We start from the raw sequence: 22,016 nt of genomic DNA on the forward strand, positions 1-22,016 counted from the left end.
TAGCTACTGCCTCGATATGAGGAATAAAGGAGAGTGAGGAATCAAATATAAAGCCAAGACTACGAGCTTCCTTGACTGGAGTAAGCGTGACATCGTTGACAGTAAGAGAGAATGAGAGGTAAGGAGAAGGTTTAGGAGGAAAAACAAGCAGTTCAGTTTTTGCCATATTAAGTTTCAAACGACGATGAAGCAGCCAGGCTGAGATATCTGAAAGACATGCCGAGATACGATTGTGGACATCAGGAGAAAGTTCCGGAGATGAGAGATATAATTGTGTATCATCGGCATACAGGTGATATTGGAGGCCATGAGATTGAATAAGCTTACCCAAGGGCAGCATGTATAAAGAAAACAGCAACGGGCCAAGCACCAAGCCTTGCGGAACCCCTACTGAAAGGGGAAAAGAGGAGGACGAGCTGCCGTTAGCCGACACGCTGAAAGAGCGACCCTCTAGATAGGAGGCGAACCAGTTATAGACAGAGCCACAGAGTCCAAGGTCATGGAGGGAATCTAAGAGAAGATCGTGATCAACCGTGTCAAAGGCCGCAGTTAGATCAAGGAGAATAAGAACGGAATAATGGCCCTTAGACTTGGCAGTGAGAAGATCATTGGTGATCTTGGTAAGGGCTGTTTCAGTGGAATGCAAAGGACGGAATCCAGATTGAAAGGGATCCAGAGCAGAGTTACTAGAGAGAAAGTCAAGACAACGAGAGTAGACCACATGTTCCAGAATCTTTGAGACAAGGGGCAACAGAGAGACAGGTCGGTAGTTAGACAGAGATAGTCGATCAAGAGTGGGTTTTTTGAGAATGGGAGAGACTGTAGCATGTTTAAAAGCAGAAGGAAATGAACCAGAGGACAGAGAAGAATTAATGATGTGAAGCAAGGACGGGAGGATAGCGGGGATAAGATTAATAAAGACGCGAGAGGGAATCGGATCACGGGAACAAGTGGAAGGCTTCGACGAGCGCAGTATTTTAGACAGTTCATCAGCTGAGACCGAAGGGAACGCCGAGAGAGTTGCAGGAGGAACTGACAGGTGAGGAACAGGAGCTGGAAGCGGAGCAGAGCTGGCCAGATCGGAGCGAATAGTTCGGATTTTAGCATTGAAGAAAGAGGCAAAGTCATTGAAAGGCCTATTTGAGAAAGCGTCACTTACATGGGATCTTGGGTAGGAAGGGCTGGGAAATGAGTGGAAAGTACAGCCAAGAGATAGACCCTGGAAACAATTCTCTGGAGCCCACTATCCATGCATCTGAAAATACTACCCCCCCCAGTCCTTCAATATGCAAAGTACATAGTCTCCAATTAAACCAGAGGTTAGGATTTATATTGACTGATAACTGCGCTCCACAGTTTCAGACAGGTGTTATTTCCAGTCCTACTTGGGAGATGCCAAGAATCGTACCTGGGAACTATATCTTCTACCCCCGAGGTTCAGAGCATGGGGGTGGACAACCTACATGCTAAGCCACTTCACCAAGAGGGGTGTGGTGACAGGCACCATTAATGCTACTGAAAAGTTGCTTTCAAACCATTAACTTCCCATCTAAAAGAAATTACATTTTTCACATATTAACATAACATTTTGACCTATTTCTTGTTACACACATCATGTACCAAACATTTTTTAAAAAATCAAAATTTAACACCCACTTGCAATGTTTTGACATTCAGTTTCCATACAAAATGGAACGTATTTTGCCAGCCAAAAGCAATGGTTCCCAGGAGAACTCTAGTGTCAACTACAGATTCAGATTTTTCAATGAAGTGTTATACATAACAGACATGCTTTTCTTTGATATGCTCTAAGAGTCCAAGACTTGCGACACCTAAAGATGAACAGATATGTTGAGACATCAGCTTTCGCAGAATAAAGCTCACTTGATCAGATGGAACTACTCATGCGGGTTCTAGTCCACAAAAGCTTATACCACAACATAACTGTTAATCTTTAAATGCCACAAGATTCTTTTTAGTGTTTACACATATGAAGAAATTAGGTACAGTACCTGTTAAATAGGTACCCATTTGGAAAATATTTCACTAATATTCTAAGAATTTGTAATCTGTTCAACAAATCAAATCTATGGAATACAATTACTTTGCATCTATATGCTCATGGGGCAAACAGAAGCACTTTTTTGTTCATATTAATAAGGGGAAAGGGTCAATGTCAAATGGCATTCAGGTTGAATTTTGTGCTAAGAGAGGCTTTGTTCAGTAGGCAATGTTCACAAACTGCGGTCAGGATTGTTGCAATAGTTACAACCCTACGTTATTTCAAAGCTTAAGCATGCATACCTGTGCACTATATCAAGACCTATATGTAAAACAGGATCCTCTTTCCCTATTACCAATTACTAGAACTAATATTATTCTTACCTTATCACTAATTCACAACCAAAGGAAAAATCCATTTGTTTGCTTTTTTATTGTTATGCTAACAATAAAAAAGGAAGATACTATTGGGGGTAGGAAGAAAAAAAGAATAAGCCTGTTCAAACGACATGCTAAGCCATAGTGGTTAAACATTTTGAGATAAACATTATGCCTTAGCAGGTCATGTGGACCATGACTTAGTGTGTCATATGAACCATTCCTAGCCATGGTGGCTACATAACTACAGTTTAAATATGCTTACTAACCATTTGCTGCAAAAGAAGCAAATAGTTAGTCGCCTAACCATGGTTTAGCATGTTGTCTGAACAGCCCCAAAAAGAATCAAGAGACTTTTAAAAACTGTCAAGCCATGGCATGAATTCCTGTTACTGTAATTGTAAACCTCTAACAACATGAAATTATAATGTTAGCTAAGAGAATTCCACATTTACCTGTATCTGTTCATTTTACATTTCCCTCTAGGTGTTTGCAATGGAGAAGCTGATAATTCACAATTAATTACCAGATATTGCTTTAAATTAGCAAGCTAAAAGGCCATTCATTTATCTTCACAATCATTTGATGCCTAATCTATAGCCATTTGCAACATTTGGAAAGCTCCTCTATGCACTACTAGTTAAAGACAGTTGCAAGCTAATAAATACAGCTTCCCCAACACCAAACCACCGCCATTAATTTTAACTTAATTTGACATTCAACATTCACTAATTGCTAGACAGGAAGATTAGAATGTGCTATGCAAAAAGGTTATGGTGACATATTCGGGCCTAGAACAGTGCACAAGGATGAAAATTTAGCTATTTATGAAGATTTAGTATTTGTTATTCCCTGTAACTTGTGCATATATCACACAGGGGATGAAGTCAAGACTCAAGGAGAAAGGAGGCTGGACATCCAGGCAAGCAACAGAACACCTTTTTCTCTCTTTTTAATATTATAAGGTTTACTGGAAATTAGCTCCTTGTGCTGCTAAACCCCATCAATAAGCTATTCATAATTCCAGCAAATGTTACTATTTTTTATCCTAATGAGAGCTTTATTGACCTGTTTTTTCACCCTCCTACGAGCAACGCTAACAGTTCAGGCCTGGAAACCCTCCACACCATTCAGAAAACAAATCAACTTTGACTAGAGGCACCAATACCTGCTGATATCAATCCCAGGGAAATGAATCAGTCAAAGAGGAACAGAGGTACTGTACACACAAAAGCCTTTGCGCGTTCTGGCACTTTCCCCAACATAACAAATCTCTTGGCCCCCATACCAGCAAGCTTCTTATAACACAGATCAAAAGACTGTATTGCGTCCAAGCGATTTAGTTTAACTGTCAAAAGAAAAATGATTTTTTCATTTTCAATAATCTGTTAAAATGTTTTAATTGACAAGATTAGCTATCATGACTCATACCACATTTAAGGTATATCTTATACTGTTGAGGGAGAATATTTTTCAATTATTATAAAACTGATCATGCCCACCAATAGTGTATTACGATCATTGGCGGAATGTATTTTTCAAACAGTACAAAAACAGAGAAATCTAGGAACAAATATTGGTAACTTCTCAGTGCTTACTTTTCCTGACAGGTATCTTTCCATCAGTTCCAAATAAATACTCCTGAAAATGTATCAGCATGAAGCCTTCCAACACACCCATAATAACATAAGAGCAGCAACTGGATCAGACAAAAGACAGTTCCGTAAGTAGTTACCAAGCTATAACAGAACTTCTCCTCTTATCCCATGAATGATAAGTTTGCTCAGACATCTTTGGAGGGGAAAATTGTCAAAAACAATTTAGAAGTCCAAGTAAACAATGTCTACAGGATCACTCCTTTCCACATGGCTACGGACACTGAAGGGTCAAACAATACATTAAAGATGTAGCTAGAAACTTTTTTTCTTTTACTCTAGAGTAAACTAGAGTAATCTTAGCTTGGGGGACTTTAACCCTTTGCCCCAACAGAGAACCTGACCTAGGTTCGAACTCCTGTGCCTGCAATTCATATTGCCAACTAGTGGTCTATTAAAGCACATGTAACATTATTTGGCAATATATATTGCAGCCCCCACTCCGCCCCAGATCTAGATTGGTCTACAACAGGAAGGAAAGGTTAAAGTGCTCCTGTACGCAAGCTAGGGTTCTGATCAGGGGAGCCTGCACTTACTCTAGAGCAAAAAAGAAAAACATAGTTGCTAGCTACACCTTTAAAGTAAAAAAATAATGCATTGGCTCTAAAATAAAATGGAGGCAGGACTTAGATTCCCAGAAGCCATGATAATTCTTTTTCAACTAGACTCTGCCTTCTATATGCTTGATAATTTTATCTTTAATAATACTTTTCACCAATTTAACTGGAACAGATGTTAAGCTATCCACTCTATAATTACCTAAATCTCTTTTTGAAAATTCACATTACTTTGCTTACTCTCCAGTCCTGTGATACAAAACTTAGGGACATGTTATGTATTTTGTTAGAAGATCAGCAATTTTACATTTTTCTTTAAAACCTCTCAGACGGATACCATTTGGACTTCATCATTTCTTTGTTTTCAATTTGTCAATAAGATCAAAAACGTCATCTCTTTTACCACTACTTGCCATAGTTGCTCAGACTCCCTTCCTGAAAATATCAATTCAGTATCTCCCGTATGTCTTCTTCAGTGAACACAGACACAAAGAATTAATTCAGCTTCTCAGCCATCTCCTAATCCTCCTTTATTACTCCTCTATTTTTGTTGTCATCCAGTGGTCCAACTGCCTCCCTAGTTGTTTTCCTGCTTCTGATGTAAAAAAATATATTGCTGTTATTAGCAATATGATCCTCAAAATATTTCTGAATCTCTTATTGCCAACTTGTATTTCTTTTTTACAAATCTGTGCTCCCTTTTGTTCTCCCCATTTGGAAAAGATTTCCAGTTTCTGAAGGAAGACTTCTTTTGCCAACAGCTTCCTTGACGCTGCTCATTAAATACATTAGTATCCTCTTGGACTTCATGGTGCCTTTCCTGACCAGCAGAACCACATTACTAGAACCTGAGCTTCTAGTAATGTGGCTTTGATGAGCATAAACCCTGAGCATTTTGGAAAGATTTGACCCTCCAGACTTTCCTTTTCAATGTTCTTTTTTGCCAGTTCCCGCATTTTACAAAGTTTTTTTTCTTTTAAAGTCAAATGTGTCTGTACTGGTCTTGGCAATTTTTCATATATATATATATATATATATATATATATATATATAAATTAAATTTAATAGCATTGCGGTCACTGTTCTAATCAACAACACTGACATCTCATACTACGTCCTGGGCACCGTTAATGGCTTAGGGCCAGGTAACCTGAAGGAGCATCTCCTCCCATATTTACCTACCCAAACACTAAGGTCATCATCCAAGTCCCTCATTGAGGTTCCCATCAAATGAGGCAAGGTGGGGGGGGGGGGGCTATAAGAAAATCTTTACAGTGGTGGCATCCTGTCTGTGGAATGCCCTCTCCTGGGAAGGGATTTATATTATGCTCTGGCATTCCTGTCATGCTCTTTTCGTTGCCACATTTTCATTCTCTCAGGCATTTTAAGAACTGTTTTTAGTGCTAAAAAATCAATGTACTTTTATTGGTGCTGTTTTCCTTTGCTTTAAGTGAAGTGGTGTTTTCCTCCTTGTTGCTGAATGTATCTTGGTTTTATTATGTGCTGTTTTTATACGTTGCTTTTTGGTTTGTAAGTTATTTTTAATGTATTGTTTACTGCCCAGAAAACATGTGTTACTGGGCATTTAAAGTAAAATAAAGAAATAACTCCCCAATCCCCCGAGCTCCTGTCAGTTTCCCCCAATAGTTCAGTTTAAAAGCTGCTTTTCCTCCTTTCTCATTTTGAGCGGCAGCAGTCTGGTTCAAGAGGAACCCATTTCATTTGTACAGGACTGACTTGTGCCAAAACGTTCCCTACTGCCTAACAAATCTAAACTCCTTACACTACCGTAAGGTCCATACATTGAGACCACTCAGTTTTGCCTGTCTATCTGGCCCTGTGCATGGAACAGGTAACATTTCAAAGAAAGCTACCTTGGTGGTCTTGACTTTCAGCTTCCTACCTAACGCCCTAAATTTGGCTTTCAGGAACCTCACATCTACATTTCCAAATGCCATTAGTGCTGACATGCACTATGACCACTGACTCCTCTGGTCTCTGGCTCAATATTTACATCTTAAATACAAATGGGATTCATTTTTGATCCAAGCTAAACTTTATTTAGAGCAGTGCGACGGTGGAATCAGTTACCTAGGGAGTTTGTGGGCTCTCCCACACTAGAGGCCTTCAAGAGGCAGCTGGACAACCATCTGTCGGGGATGCTTTAGGGTGGATTCCTGCATTGAGCAAGGGGTTGGACTCGATGGCCTTGTAGGCCCCTTCCAACTCTGCTATTCTATGATTCTATTTGGAGAGAAAGGCAATTTATTCTTTACTTTAAAAATAAAATCACATACACAACACAAGACTTAAAAGCAAGTTAACTAATCCGCATTACAAACCAAAGCAGGACGTATCTCCCAACCTTTAGAAAAGTGGTGACAAAACAACTGAGTTGGGCTTACTGGAGATAGCAAATATAATAAAAAGAAAGTCTGATAATAAAATTATTATCTATGTAGTTAAAAATATATACATAAACTGCCCAGAGCACCTCGGCTATGGGGCGGTGTAGAATGAAATAAACAACAAGAAGAAAGAATACACTGTAGGTTAAGCCCAAACTGATAGATAGAACACTTCTACTTATAGTGGAGGATTTGGCCCCCTTGAAGTTATTTATTATTATAACATGTGCACCTGTCTGCTGGTACATGTTCTAGAGGAAGTATCGGCAAGATTAATAAATTGGTCTTAACACTGCAGTGCCCTATGTTGGTAATTCTGCTAATTATGTCATGTATAGTGTGTCAGTACACATGTTTATTTTGGGCATACCTGTTATATACTAGACCATATCCTTGTTACTAGACCACTGAGGAAATTGCATGTCAAAACACAGTTGATTTATTTGGTACTGGTTATTTTTGGTATGGTTAGGCCTTTGTAACACAACCACATTGGGCCTGTTCAAACAACACGCTAAGCCAGGGTTAGTCCTCTAACCCTTTTTCAGCAAATAGTGAGTGTGTTTAACTGTGTTTATATAGCCACCATGGTTAGGACTGGTTCACACAGCACAACAAAAGTATATCCTTTCTTATTGTTTTTATGTACATAGATAAATAATTTTATTATCAGATTTTGTTTTAATAATATTTTCTATCACCAGTAAGCTCAACCCAATTGTTTTGTCACCAACTAATCAGCATTAAACATATATTTATGCACATAGGTTGATCACAGTTAGCTAGAACACTCATTTAGCTAAGTCCTCAACTGAGTTTAAAGCAGAATTCTCAAAACTATTTACTATAATTTTGTAGGGAGTTATGCCTTATTCACATCATCTAGTATTTTTCCTAAATCTGGAATAATTTTATGTACAGGAATTGCTTCACTGCCCAGAGAGTCCAAATGGTAGGCATCATTATAAAGCAACATAGCCAGTGATTAAATTCTGAGGTCACCAGATGGGCCATCAGTGGAATCATTATCACCATCGTCTTCAGGTATCAGGCTCTGTGCTTTCTGCTAGGGGATATCAGGGAAGGCTCCGTTAACAGCATCAACAGGCATCTGAAGAATTGGCTATCTATGGGTTGCACAAAGATGCATACCTTATACCCTATTTTTTGGAAGTGGATGGATGGGCTGACTAGGTAGTCAGGACTGGCTTTATAAAGTACTAGGCATTAGATTATATCAGAGGGCAAACATTAATGGTTCCATAACCTGGAGAACTGTGGACAGATAAGTCCTTGTGTTCTATGCAGACACTACATTGAGAAGCTGAAAAAGCTCGCCGCATAATGAGTTCAAATCCATTGGTAATTATCACACCAGTGACCCCCTTAGTGTCTATATTGCCTTTCTTCGGCTTTCAGGGTACTACTGAAAGCAGTTGTTTTGATCCATACAGTCCTAATCACAAACTGCTTACCAGGTTCCGCATTTAACAAAACAAGCAACATGGCATCTTCCAAGTACACTCAACGTGTAAAATGTACAGGATAAAGATTGGGAAGCTGAGGAGTGGGGGATGAAGAAAGAGATAAGAAAGACCAAAGAAAATGGGTGATAATGGAAAGCAAACTTTAAAAAAATCTGCAGTCAGAAAGCCTTTCGCTCTTCAAGGAGGAAAGTTTTTGCAAACCTTCTTAAACACTTGAGTGGCCATGCAAGGTAAAAGTCTGCTTCATATGGGAGGAAACTAGGATATGGACCTGGTGGCTTGATGAGAGAATGATTGTTTATTCCAACCCATCTATTACATCACTGGGGTCGCCAATCCAACCAGAACAAAAGGTGGGCTGGGACTGGCCTGTCCCATTCCCTTGAACCAATCCTGACCTTTAGCCCTTGAAATGATCATCCTTGTGGGTCCACATGATGCACAGGGCATCCCGAGAGCAGGGAGGGAAGATTCCTCCCTTGGCCCAGATATTGCCCTACAGTTTAGTTCTGATTTTTCCACGGTCTCGGGACTGCAGAATGTGTGGCCCGCCATTGCAGTTTTGTCCCGACTCTTTGCAAGTAAACACAAGGAGCCGGTAACCGGGCACGTAGCTCCTCAGGAGCTCTGTGCCCATCGAGGGTGGGGTGGGGGGAGCGGGAGGTGTTTTCTTTTTAAAAAAAAACCCTTACATTTTTCGCAGGAGCGCTCCTGCTGTCTTCTCGGATTAAAAACAAAAACAAAATGGCGGTGCGACGTCCTCTGCTCCCTGGGATGTCGCGCACCATGTGTAGATGAGGGCAATGATCTCGCAATCATAAAATCGTGAGATCGCCGCCCTCCACCCACCTCGTCTAGCCATGCCCTAAGTCATTAAGAATTAAGCCTATTCCCATTCTGTACTGCCCATCTTGGATTCTGCTTCTTCATCACAGTGGTGACTGAATGCTACAAAAGTGGAATATTGTGAGCCAAATATATTTCCTACTAAATGTACACAAGGCCAAAATAGCTCTGTTCTCTAGATTTTGCCCAAGCAATAAAATTTCATTGCAAGTGTATAAAACATTATCTATCCCTCAACACAATATTTTGCTTAGATAGTATTAGATGGACTGTCTTTAATCTTTTCATGTTCAATAAACTTATGAAGAAAAATGCAGCATCAAGGGGCTCCTTATAGTTAGTGTTTCTTGTCAAGAAAACAAGTACTCATCCCTTTCTATTCTCATTGTTGATACTGATGTGGCTTATGATTCTTTGGATTACTGAAACATTTTAGTTTCCCTAAATCTTGCTGCCCCTCGCCCCCATTTAAGTTCTGTCCAGAATTCTGCTTCTGCAGTATCCTTCTAGGACAGTGTTTCTTTACTTGTGTAACACCTCCTTGCTGTACACCTTTCTTGACACCTTGTTATTTTTCATATCCAGTTTAAGCTATTGCTTCTTTCTTTTAAAGCACTTGGTATGACCCCTCTGTACTTGTCATCTCTGATCTTTAACTATTTCCTATCTCATGATCTCCATTCTTCCCATTCCTTTATACTTCTAAGGCCTTCTGGTTTCTTGCTCTGCCTCCCATCTCCACTCTTTTGCTTGAGCTTCTATCATTAGCTTGAAAAAATATTCCCGTTAAATAACCAGGGTAATGGCTCATTTTTCTTTAAATTCAAACATTTCTTATGTTTTTCCTATTTTCTGATTTTATTTTAAAGAGTAAAGTCACAAAGTAGTACCATCCTTTTTTCTTCTTTTTTTTTGGTAATATGTGGCTTAAGATCTACCACACTTTCTGAATTCTATATTGTTCTCCTTATTTTCCATCCCTCCCACACTCCCTTATGATCTAAATTGTTATTTTACTTTTTAATAAAGCACTTCAGTAAAGTACATTTTATATGGCAACAGTAATTTAAAAAATAAAATTACCAATCCAAATATATGCTAACAGAGATCAACACTGATATTCAAATTACATGACACAACTGTTATTACCCTGTCTGCATTAACAATGCATTGTTCAGCAGCTGTTTAGGATCAGTTACTATTCCTTAAATTTTATAATGTTTATCCATTTCTTCCAAATTTTGTCCCAAAGTTCTGCTTCTTTGTTTTACATAGTCGAGGAGTCACTCTTGAACATTATAAATTCTATCCTTAACATTTTAAAATACTATTTTTGGCTACTAGTCCTGATGGCAACGTGCCACCTCCAGTATCAGAGGCAGTATGTCTATGTACACCAGTTGCTGGGGAACATGGGTGTGAGGATGCTGTTGCATTTGGGTTCTGCTTGTGGGTTCCCAGTCAACAGCTGGTTGGCCACTATGTGAACAGAATGGTAGGCTAGAAGGACCCTTGGTCTGATCCAGCAAGGCTCTTCTTATGTTCTTATAGACATACGTGAACATTAGCTCTTGCATTTCCATCCCTCATGTTACCATTGGGGTGCAATTAGGGGTGGAAATCCCAGTCCCCAAAACACAGTGACTTTCCAGGCCTTTGTGGTAAATCCAGTGATAAAACTGCCCACTGCATAATTAAGCCACCCCCCTTCTCACACATTAAACTCCTTAATCTTTCCCCATAAATCAATCCCAGCTAACGAATCACTTTTGCTCGTCTTCGCTTTTCAATTTGTCAGCATCTGCAAGGCTGGGCAAGTAAAGCAAATAGCTATATAATTCAACTTAATTTTATGGACAGCGGGTCTACTGAGTGATACTATCAGACATGTCATTGAATATTATACTTTTCTGTAATATTAAATAGAAAAGCCCATTTTATTCTTTGTTTTAATATATGGCAAATTAAATCCTATTTACATGCTCAACTTTGAAAGACAGAAAAGCATTACAATAGCAATACATCCAACATTTCTTATTTATTTTTCATTAACCACCCATTAAAGGCTGCCTTGAATACACAGCGGTAAAGTTTATGCCTAATATGACAACTGTACATGGTGGAAACTAAGAGAATCTGATTTTAATACATATAACGAACTTGGTTATTGAAAAGCACATTAAACCAAATTCTCTCATCCGAGAATAGCCTGGAAGCTGAGGGAGAAAGCTATGAAATACAGAAACATTTAAAAAAAAATACCAAAGCATTACAAAGGAATTTAGCTTTAAGAGGATTATGCACACCTTCAAATCCTGAAAGCAAAAGAAACCAATGTAGTACAATTACGCCACAAAAGCCATCACTGCTTATAAAGCGTAGTGCAGCTGTTGGAGAAGAGGGCTACAGTGACAAACAGCTTCCCTGCTACAAAGGTGGCAGGAAATCTATCAAACTGGACAATAAAATTGCAATTGAGTTTCTTTGGCTTTTTATAGCAGCTGCATGTATCTTGATGTGTAGCTCTGCAAAACCTATCCAATTTTGCAACACTACTTCTTTTCCACTCTAGTTCTTTATCATAGTGCAGTGTTGAAAATTAGTGGTAGATATACTAATGAAATAAAGAGCTTTAATCCCATTGAAATAGCATTATGTATAGAGATGTATAAAAATGAACTTGAAAATCTAATCTTGTAACTGACTTTAAGAAAACGCTGCCTCAACAATTCCAGGGTCTTCAGTGAGAAATACTAAGAAAAATGTAACAAGTCAATTATTTTCACTAATCCATGTTTATTCAGAAATATCTGAATCCAATAAAAACATTTAAGGAATTTTCAACATTTTTATGACGGGCAAAAAGTATCAATTTTTAAGGGGTGGAGTTGCCTTCAAAATAGCAATAGACAATTTTTTTAAAAAATAAACAGATTATGTGAAAACAATATTGCATTCAAGGAATACCTTGCAAGGATGAGCTTGAAAATCAGGGGAAATTAACTACTTCAGTTCAGCTATCTTGTAAACCTTATTTGTGTACTCATTGCTGTTTAGCACAATCCCAGTTTTAACTGGGTCCTAGATTGAAATATCTTCCAGAAAACGTACGCATGTCTTAGGTCTTGAAATCCTATGGGAGAGAGGATGGTTCAGCTCTCGTCACCTTCAGGCTCTTCTTGATCTTAAAATCAGCCCCACCTCTCTCTTTATACATGATTGGGGCACGGTTAACTACAGGGATAATGGGACTGTAGCCACTGACCCATTTTCTAAGAGGAGCCACTAACTACTCAGATTCCCGTTTTTCAAATAAAAAAGAGCAGGTTCTCTAGCCCTTGTAGAATCCAAGATTTCAGGGACATTCCAATTGTTTTGTGATAAATGGACAATCGTTTCGTCCAATCATTGTGTAAAAAATTAGCCCACTACCACCCCTTTTAGTGTGTTTTAGCCAATGAGTGACATCACAACTGTGAACATCTGCAGAAGGGACTTCTTTATTCATTTTGAACACCATTTTTTGTCCCAGGAAGATGTTCGTAGGCACACACAAGGAATTTGAAATGGCGTTTTTTCTGAGCTTTTTGCTGGCTCAACTATTGATGGTAGCAGAGGTGTCCCCCTTCTCTGGACACATCCCCATCCATTGCAGCAGGATATCTATATGATACATTTCCAAATGGAAATTGTCTTTAGTGCATATGCAAGTAAATAAGAGCACACAGGCTGAGCATGCAATGCACACTTGGCCATTCTACAGTACATGCTAGGGAGACATATTATGAACATAGTATTGGACAACTATGTTTTTCTAATATAAAGTTATTTATTTTATTATGTTTATATTCTGCCTTTCCTGTAGGAGCTAAAGACCTCCTCATTTTATCCTCACAATAATCCTGTGGAGCAGATTAGGCTGAGAGGAAGTGATGGAGAGGCATTTGGTGGTCCTCCTCAGGGAGTAAAAAGTTGTGGGGGGTATGTGTGTCCATCTGTCCTTCCTGTTTAGCTGTTGTAACTGAATGAGGCAGTAAGTCAGTCTGTGTGTGTGTGTGTGTATGTGTGTGTGTGTGTGTGTGTGTGTGTGTGAGAGAGAGAGAGAGAGAGAGAGAGAGAGAGAGAGAGAGAGAGAGAGTTTATTTTTTCTTTATCTGTATGCTATAAAAGGGGAAGTATTGTATTATCTAACATGGAAGTGATATTGAAAACATGGGAGGCAATTTCCATTGAAATATTTAGAAAACATATTTTTGCATTATTATTGTACACTGTTGTCTCTATGTGTACATGGACGCATAAGTGTCGGGTGTGAGTTCAATATTGCAGCCAGAGTAGGGAGCCTAACACACATGGCCTACAGAGTAGGGAGCCCATTATGGCCTACATTTAAACAAATGGCTCTGCCACTGCCATGAGTACATTTGAGGCTCAGAAGAACAGGGACACTGGAGGGAAGCACAGAAAGATGTAGGAAGCTACCGTATTTCTTCAATTGTAAGACGCCATCGATTGTAAGACGCACACTAATTTCAGTACCACCAACAGAAAAAAAAAACCCTAAGACACACCTGCGATTCTAAGACGCACCCCATTTTTAGAGATGTTTATATGGGGAAAAAAGTGTGTCTTAGAATCAAAGAAAAAGGATAGTTATGAAACAGCTAGCTATGAGAAGTATGGGAAGCTAGTCATGAAAGTAACAAAATACTAATACAACGACATTTTCGACAGCAGGAAGTTCATGCAGAATTCAGAGTGATACATTATAATAATTTAAAGAAGCATTTAATAACATGAAGTAATATCTGGAAATACGTGTGCTAGCAAAATGCTTTAGTTACATCCAATTTGGAATGTTATGTTTTGCTTTTCATAGTATTTAAACTGCGGGCTTTTTACACTGCTGTCGTCCCACAACCATCCAGATAACTGATGAAACCATTTTTAGATCTGAGCAGTCCAGTCCAAAATTTAATGTCCATTTGAATTTCTTTCATACATCCACTGCTCATATGTTGTTCTTACTGAAAGAATATAAGGCTTTAACATTATGAGTCTCTTTCCAACAACAGTAAGCAGAACCTTCAGTTGATTGGATGAGTAACTATTTATTTATTTTTTAAACCCAACTACTTCAGTATAAAAAATAAAATAAAAAATCTGAGTGCCAGGTTTTTAAGTTTTGTTGTTGCATCACATCACACTAGGAAAGCACTGGTTTATATCTCCTTTATATATTTTATTGTTGCTATTAACTATGGCCTATGCAATTCTGATGTTTTTTAAATCTGACCCCAAATGTCACCTAAAAGTCTAGAAATGTTAGCAAGCCACTTTGAAGAGTACAGAAGCTTAACGGATTATTTAATGTCTGGAGCTAGATATCATTGTGTGAGTTTTGGATTTTCTGTAAAGCAGTTCTTTTGCCATTCCTAAAATACAATCACAACCTTAGAAAAGTAACGCTATTGCTTTAGTTTTACTTTTGATTCTTTATGATCTCAGTAGTCTCACCTGGCATTAGCCCCACATCCATCCGCATAGCTGACAGAACAATTTTTATACCTAGACAGTGCACACTACACTTCCAACAATTCATACATCGTTGTCCGACGGAGAAAATGCACCTTCCTTTTTCTTAAGCTGCAAGTCCCCATCTGGAAGCTCACCCAGAACTATGTTTAAATGTTTGGGGAAAATAAAACGAAGGCAGCAAAAGTATAACTGCAGCAGTAACGTAACTTAATTCTAAAATCGGCTTCTCAACTGAAGGAAAGTTATCACCGTTAAAATACTCCTTCCATCACGTTTCAGCTGTGGCTGCAAAAGAACTATCCTGATAGTAGGAAACATGATTAATACCTTCATTCAAAAAGAAACCTTTCCCTTCCCAGCTGCCTTTTCTCTCTTTGTCTGGAGAGGAGATTTTGCTCCAGTTTCTTCATTAGACTTTAACAATTTGTTGCACAGCTACTTGGTATTACTGGACGCCATCTTTTTTGGCCTAGAAATAGGCAAGGTGCGCCACCTTGTGTTTCAAACTCACATAATTCCAGTGCTCAGACATTTCACAATAAAGAGTCATAAACCACAAAGCACTGCTGAACATCAGATTAGCCATGCTAGCACCAGGTTGTCATATCAGCTACACTATGGTTGAGCCTCAGGCTGCATGAGCATAGTATTTAAGTGTTCTGATAAATTTAATAATTTGGTTTTAAGAATGCAGAGATCTTTCCTTATTCTTTTCTACCCATTCAGGTAATTCCTTTAAGCACAGTCCTTTTTTCTGGACTCACCAAAATTTGGAAATGCCTTAAAACACTAAGGAATTCATAAAAATAAAAATAAATACCTCCATTTTGTTTGCACAACTTACCTTTGAGTGTGTGATTGCTAGAGTATCTACCCAAACACGCCAGCCTCCCCACTCGTACTTGACTGCATGATAAAGTAAAATTCGGAAAATGGCGTACACCATTTCAGTTATCTTCTGTTCATCAGAGTTTTGGGGATTAAAATAGCAAAGGGAAAGCATCCATTCCTGCCACACAGAGCACTGTAGTAAACTCCTGCAAAATCATTGGCACACATCAACAAATTAGGTCATAGAAGCAACCAAACAAACTTCAACTTAAAGACAACTTAGCTTTTGAAGGCCATAAAGTTAGGGTGACCAACTGTCAGGATTTCCCCGGATTTGTCCTGGTTTTTGTTCTTTCCATGGTGTCAGGGGGGATTTTCTATAATTTTCAATAATGTCCTGGAATGACACACCTTCCCATTTAAGGCTGCCATTCGCATGGCAGAAGGGAGTGACATGCTTTCTTGAGGCACATCATTCCCCCACCCCGAGCTCCAATTGAGGTCTTAAAGGGGAAAGTGGGTCATTCGTGGACATTATAGAAAAGGCCCCCATTGGAGTGGATGGTGGTGGTGCAGAATGAAATCCTTTCCCCTCCTCCACTCCAATCGGGTTCTTTAAGGTGGCAGGGGAATAACATACTTTCTGCAGGACGCAGAAAGCTGCTTCCCCCCAACACACTAGGAGTCCTCTTTTTTGGTTTCCCAAATATGGTCACTCTATTAAATGTGTGCTGTAAAATCAGACATGTGACCAAGGCTATGTTTGGGTGGGCACAACCCCTTGGTACTGGACACGCCCCCTTGGGGGCGACCATGTTGTCCTCCTTTTTGGTTTCCAAAATATGGTCACCCTACATAAAGTCAGCATGAATTAAGTATACTTAGAAATATCATATGCAAACTTATCTAGTATTCCATTGAAAATCTGTGAGAATATTTGAAACCTATTTCCTATTTAAAAAATACTGTAGCATCATATAGATGGAAGAGAGTGTTTTGTAAGTTATACATGTGTACACTGATACATTTATTTATTTATTAAACGCCTCATAAAATATTATTCCCTAGGTGTTTTACAATACATGTTATCTACTCACCTCCTATTGTCTCTGCTGCTATTAAAAAGCTTAATCATATCCGAAAGGAAAACTCTATGGACTTCCATAGTGTCTGGGCACTGTGGAGAGTTACGTAGCAAGGTTGCAATAACTTTCAGGACCTCTGTAGAAAACATAAAAATACTTTGCAATAAACCAAACAATCTGAAAACTAGAATCAGTCTCCTTCATTCTAGTTTCTTCATGTTAAAGAAAGGCTACACAGTGATATAATAGGAAGCTTAGTGGAAAACTTTAGAGTTATTTCTGATTATGACATAGGCTCAGTTCACACAACACCTCTCTACTCAGTGGGAAAACACCACTCAATGGCGGAGTTTGTAGGGGGTACTCACATAACATGTTCCAACTCCACCGTTGGCCTCCCGTCGAGTAAAAGTCAATGCAGTGTTTGATTGACAGTTCCTCTGCCCTCTCTCCTCCCCCAGTCCTCCCAATGGTATCCCATCAGCCATTGCTGCAAAAAAACAATAGCAGTGGCTCTCCTAGAGCAGCACTCCCTCCTTTCGCCACTCTTGCCAGAGAGATTCGGCTATGGGGTGATATATAAATGTAATAAATAAATAAATAAGTAATAACAATTCTGTGGCCACTGGGAAACTCCACTCAACACAACAGGAAACTCCATGGAGCCCTCCAGACAACAAGGAACACAATGGCTGTACAGGAACTCTCCTCTCACTGTGGAGTTATTACACCACCGTTGAGAAAAGTGTTGTGTGAACTGAGCTACAAAAGGGCATGCTCTCAAATTTGTATAGTGGCTTCACCAACACGAAAAACTGTGTATATTAGGAAATGGGAGAAAGTATATTGATTATTCAGTCAAGATAATCCCTCTTGTGTTATTTTTCTGGAAAGTCAGTATAAAATTTGTTCCTAATATTGTACATTCTGGAAAGTAATTTAGCCATAATAGCAAAAGGCAGCATCCATATTCAGAAGAAGGATACCTCTGATAACTGGATGCTGGGAATAAACAGGGTGGGGGGAGAGAATTATCTTGATCGTGTCCTTTTTGTGTTCCCCAAAGACATCTGGTTGGCACCTGTTAGAGACGGAAGTGTGCCCTTCCTTCATATTTAGTGACAGTGTTCTGTTGTGAACTTCTTGGGAAATGTTCTGAGAAACTTAACAATCAATGTTTGTTTGCCAAGGGATCCATTAGTGGTTCCACTTAGACTGCTGGAAAAGGCGGACTTTGGAAAAGTTGGAAATATTTGTTTGTCACTGCCATTTAAAATGCAGCATGATTAGATGCACATAAAAACTTTTAAAATAATATACAGATAATAATAATAAACTTTTAAAATAATATAAAATATTAATTGAAATTAGTTAATGTTATTTGGGTTTTTCTCATGCATATTGGCACAATTATATTGTTTTAGTTTCTTTTTTGTAAAAACTAAAATTCAATACAAAAGTATCATGCTGAAATGTTTTTCTTGTTCAAATTAGTTGTATTAATACAAATACGGATTTTTTTCCCCCACAAGCCCCAATTAACAATTGTCATAAAATTAATCACAATTGACCATTGTCATTAATTAAGTATGGGGGGACAATCACGGGGGGAAAAGAAGTCATCCTGGTTTCTTCCTGCCCTCCCCCATGTGTGCTATGTGCACAAGTGCAATTACCCATGATGGAGCATGAGTTGCCGTGTCGTCCAAACCCAGCATGGTGCACAGCAGGGATAGCTTCTTACCCATACCACAACTCCTATTACAAGCCATGGGTTGTGGTGTGGGTAAGAAGCCATCCTTGCATCACACTGCACCAGGTTTGGACAACACGGAAGCTGCATTGCCTCGTGGGTAGTTATGAAAGTTCCAACCACACACGCAGCACACGGGGGGAGAAGTCATGATAGCTTGTTTTACCCGTGATCGTCCGAACCCAGTCTACGTATCATGCATGTGCGTCAGGAGCACCATTTTGTAAGCAAGTTAAGTATGTGCCATATCAACTGTACATTCAGCAAAGTGAACAGGTCACCCTGAATCTAGTCTTTTCTACACTGACTGAGAGGGCCTAGCATCTACCTCAACAGTTGATCAAAGTCCTATGTTTGTTTGAGAACAATGCTGAGAACAAGCACAATACCAAGCACTGGTGGAAGAGGCAGAGTCCAAAGAATCCCTTTAACAAAATAGGCAAATAAGCATCACAAGACAACTCAGAAAGAATTCACTATCCTCGACTTCAGATTAAAAAATAATAGTATTTTTAAGGCTATTTAATTGTCAAAGAGACATGTACACTCCAGATGAATAGAAGGTTATGGGAAGGCCTACAGTAGCCGCCTACAATGATAAACCAACATTTTCAATACTATCCTTTTAAAACCTGCATGACATTCTCTATGCACAGGGATTCTCCCTCCGCAAGTCTATCAACTGTGACTATTTTTCTTCACCATGAAAGACGCAGCTCTACCTTAGAAATTAAAAGAATTCCAAGTCTAATTTAATAAATAATGAAAATGATAGTAACTTTCAATCATATAGCACTTGATTGTTTTTTGATATTGTATTGGTTTTATATGATCTTTTAATTAATTGTATGCATTTCATTTCTATTGTATTGTTGTACTAACGTGTTCCCCTCCTCAATCCAAAGGGAGTGGCGGGTAAGAAATAATAATAATAATAATAATAATAATAATAATAATAATAATAATAATAATAGCAGCTTCACATTAAGACTGAAGGTTGGCAGGTTACTATTATCCCACTGTTACAGATTGGGAAGGTTCAAGACTACTACTGAGGCAACCTTATGAGTAAGGTAAGATTTGAATATCCACCATCACACTGATGCAAGCATTCAGCATTCAGCTTGCCCACATGAAGGTTAAAAGTGTGGTAAAGGATGAGGGTATGCTCAACATCCCCACATGCTTCACACCTGTGTAGATCATCTCATGGTAAACATGAAGGTCTTGAGAAGTGTTGTAAGTGCTTTTAGCTGAAGACGCTTACAGACATCACTCGACTGGGAACCCTGGTAAGATGTGCTCTGGATCCCAAGGATACATGTATGTGGATTCAGCAAAACCCATTTACAATCCCTATGAAGGCCGTAGAACTCAACATATGAACATCTTTAGAGCCATCCTGTTGAACCTGGTGCTCCCCAGATGTTTTATACTACATCTCCCAGCATTCCTGACCACTGATAGGAGTGGAAGTTCAAAACATCAAGGGCACCAGTTCAGGGAAAGCTGCTTCAAGAGCACGCATGCACCCTGGGGTGTTGGGGTGGGGGCTTGCATAAGCACCTGCTTTTACACACCCTTGTTCAAACACCTGGGGCCTTCCTCTGAGTGCCTCTTCCAAGGGAAGATTGGGGAGTGGCGACAAGGGAGAGGGCCTTCTCAGTGGTGGCCCTCCGACTAGGCACCAACACTGTCACCTCTTCAGCACCAGGTTAATACCCTCTACTGATGAGGCATTTACACTAGTCATCTAAACAGGTCTACTACTTTATTGAAACTGTTTTTAGCTGTCTAAATTGTTTTAAATTTGTATGTTTAAACATTTATGCTATATACTATACTGTATTTTATTAACTTTGAATATTTGTAAACTGCCCAGAGAGCTTTGGCTATCAGGTTGTATAGAAATGAAATAAATGGATAAGTAACTATAACAGTAACAATATTTTCATACGTGCTAATAAGCCTTTTAGCTCCAAAGTGCACAGCCTGAACACCTGCATAGGGCTATGATCTTTCAATATTCAAATAATAAAGCTAATGAGGCATTATGCTGAAAATGTCTTTCAAGTATCTAAGAAAAGAAACTGACATATCACACCAAAACACAAAGAGAAACTTTCCAGCAGAGTTCTTACACTAAAGGTAATTTAGGATGTTTCTTCCATAGTTTGCATTATTTAGTGATGTCAGACCAAATTAGGTAATTGGATTTGTGCTAGAACCTGAACTGTTATTAAAATCAAAACATCCTGTTCCTGCTAAACCTTGAATAAACATTTCATAGCAACAGCAATCCGAAAATAGCCAGCTTTCGATTTAGAAACATAAACATAAATAAATGAAAAGTAGAAACACAAGCTTCCTAGCTAATTGCTATCCCCTTTTTGGATAAACGATTACATGTAGCTACTTTAAAGCCAATCTTAAAAGAGCATGATGCTTACGAGGATTTTGTATTTTCACTGTTGAATCTGGGTCAGGATGCTGCTTATGTATCACTTGTGTGCAAATCTGCTCAATAAGAATCTGGGAAAAAGAAGAAAAGACAACATGGCATTAGTGGGAAATGTAATATTTGTTCAAAAAAACGTTATTTGGATGGGTGTTATGTGGCTGCTTTAAAAAAAAGGCTGAAGGTCAACCAATTATTATTTTTAAAATAATTATTTCCATACATAATGCTCTAATCTGCTGCATACCTCTAACAGAACTAAAAGGAAAATGAAGTAGAATGAACTTTAGACGCATGGCAAAGCAGGAAGAAATATTAGCTTCTTTGGGAAATGAGTGCTTTGAATAATGGCTACTTGGTATCTTTGCTTATTGCTTCTTCTGTTATGGTAGGAGCAATCATTTGCTCCATTACATCATGTAACAAAATAAGCTTTACATACTTAAAATAAGGTACATATAAGCCATATAAAATAACACCTTGGGGTAGCAAGGGATGACAACGAAGTAAAAACCTTAAGAAAGGATAAAAACAGTCAGTTCCTGCAAATGTATGAAAGACTACTAAAGCAACAAGACATATATTTTTAGTGATTACTAATTAGTGGTATCAGCACCATCAGCACTTAATCAATGACCCTTACTGAACAGTTCCGTAGTTTCATTCTGCTACGCCAAACACTCCAAGCTGCTTGCTATGTGGAAGAAAAAGAGCAAGATGGTAGCAGGCTATCTCCTTTGGCATAGATGCCAGAGGGCTCCACCCTGAAACAAAAGTGCAATTGTGCCATGCTTTTGCACATGATCTCTGTGAGGGCAACTTGGGTGCTACAGTTACATAGCATTTTCTTAGACGTTTATATAGGTATTCCTTTTAGAAACTACTTTTCATCCTAAAATGTGATCCCTCCTACTATTTGTGAAGTCACTATTTGTGTCTCTTAACCAGAAGGACTTTTCATGTTGCAGTGTAACTTTGAATATTGTTTTCCGACTGCATAATTGATCTTTTCATCTTTA

General features: G+C 38.7%; 1 protein-coding gene across 3 annotated transcripts in view; it reads right to left on the reverse strand.

The window, feature by feature from the left end:
- LRBA (LPS responsive beige-like anchor protein) overlaps nucleotides 1-22,016 on the reverse strand; it is a 424,729-nt gene that overhangs the window by 334,479 nt on the left and 68,234 nt on the right. For all 3 annotated transcript variants that reach the window (XM_063136108.1, XM_063136109.1, XM_063136107.1), the window contains exons 20-22: nucleotides 20,990-21,071; nucleotides 16,799-16,922; nucleotides 15,715-15,907 (exon numbers count right to left, since the gene is read on the reverse strand). In XM_063136108.1, coding sequence (XP_062992178.1) covers nucleotides 15,715-15,907; nucleotides 16,799-16,922; nucleotides 20,990-21,071 — 399 coding nt within the window. The remainder of the gene's footprint in view (nucleotides 1-15,714; nucleotides 15,908-16,798; nucleotides 16,923-20,989; nucleotides 21,072-22,016) is intronic.

The sequence above is a fragment of the Elgaria multicarinata genome, chromosome 10, assembly GCF_023053635.1.
Source record: "Elgaria multicarinata webbii isolate HBS135686 ecotype San Diego chromosome 10, rElgMul1.1.pri, whole genome shotgun sequence".
Lineage (NCBI taxonomy): Eukaryota > Metazoa > Chordata > Lepidosauria > Squamata > Anguidae > Elgaria > Elgaria multicarinata.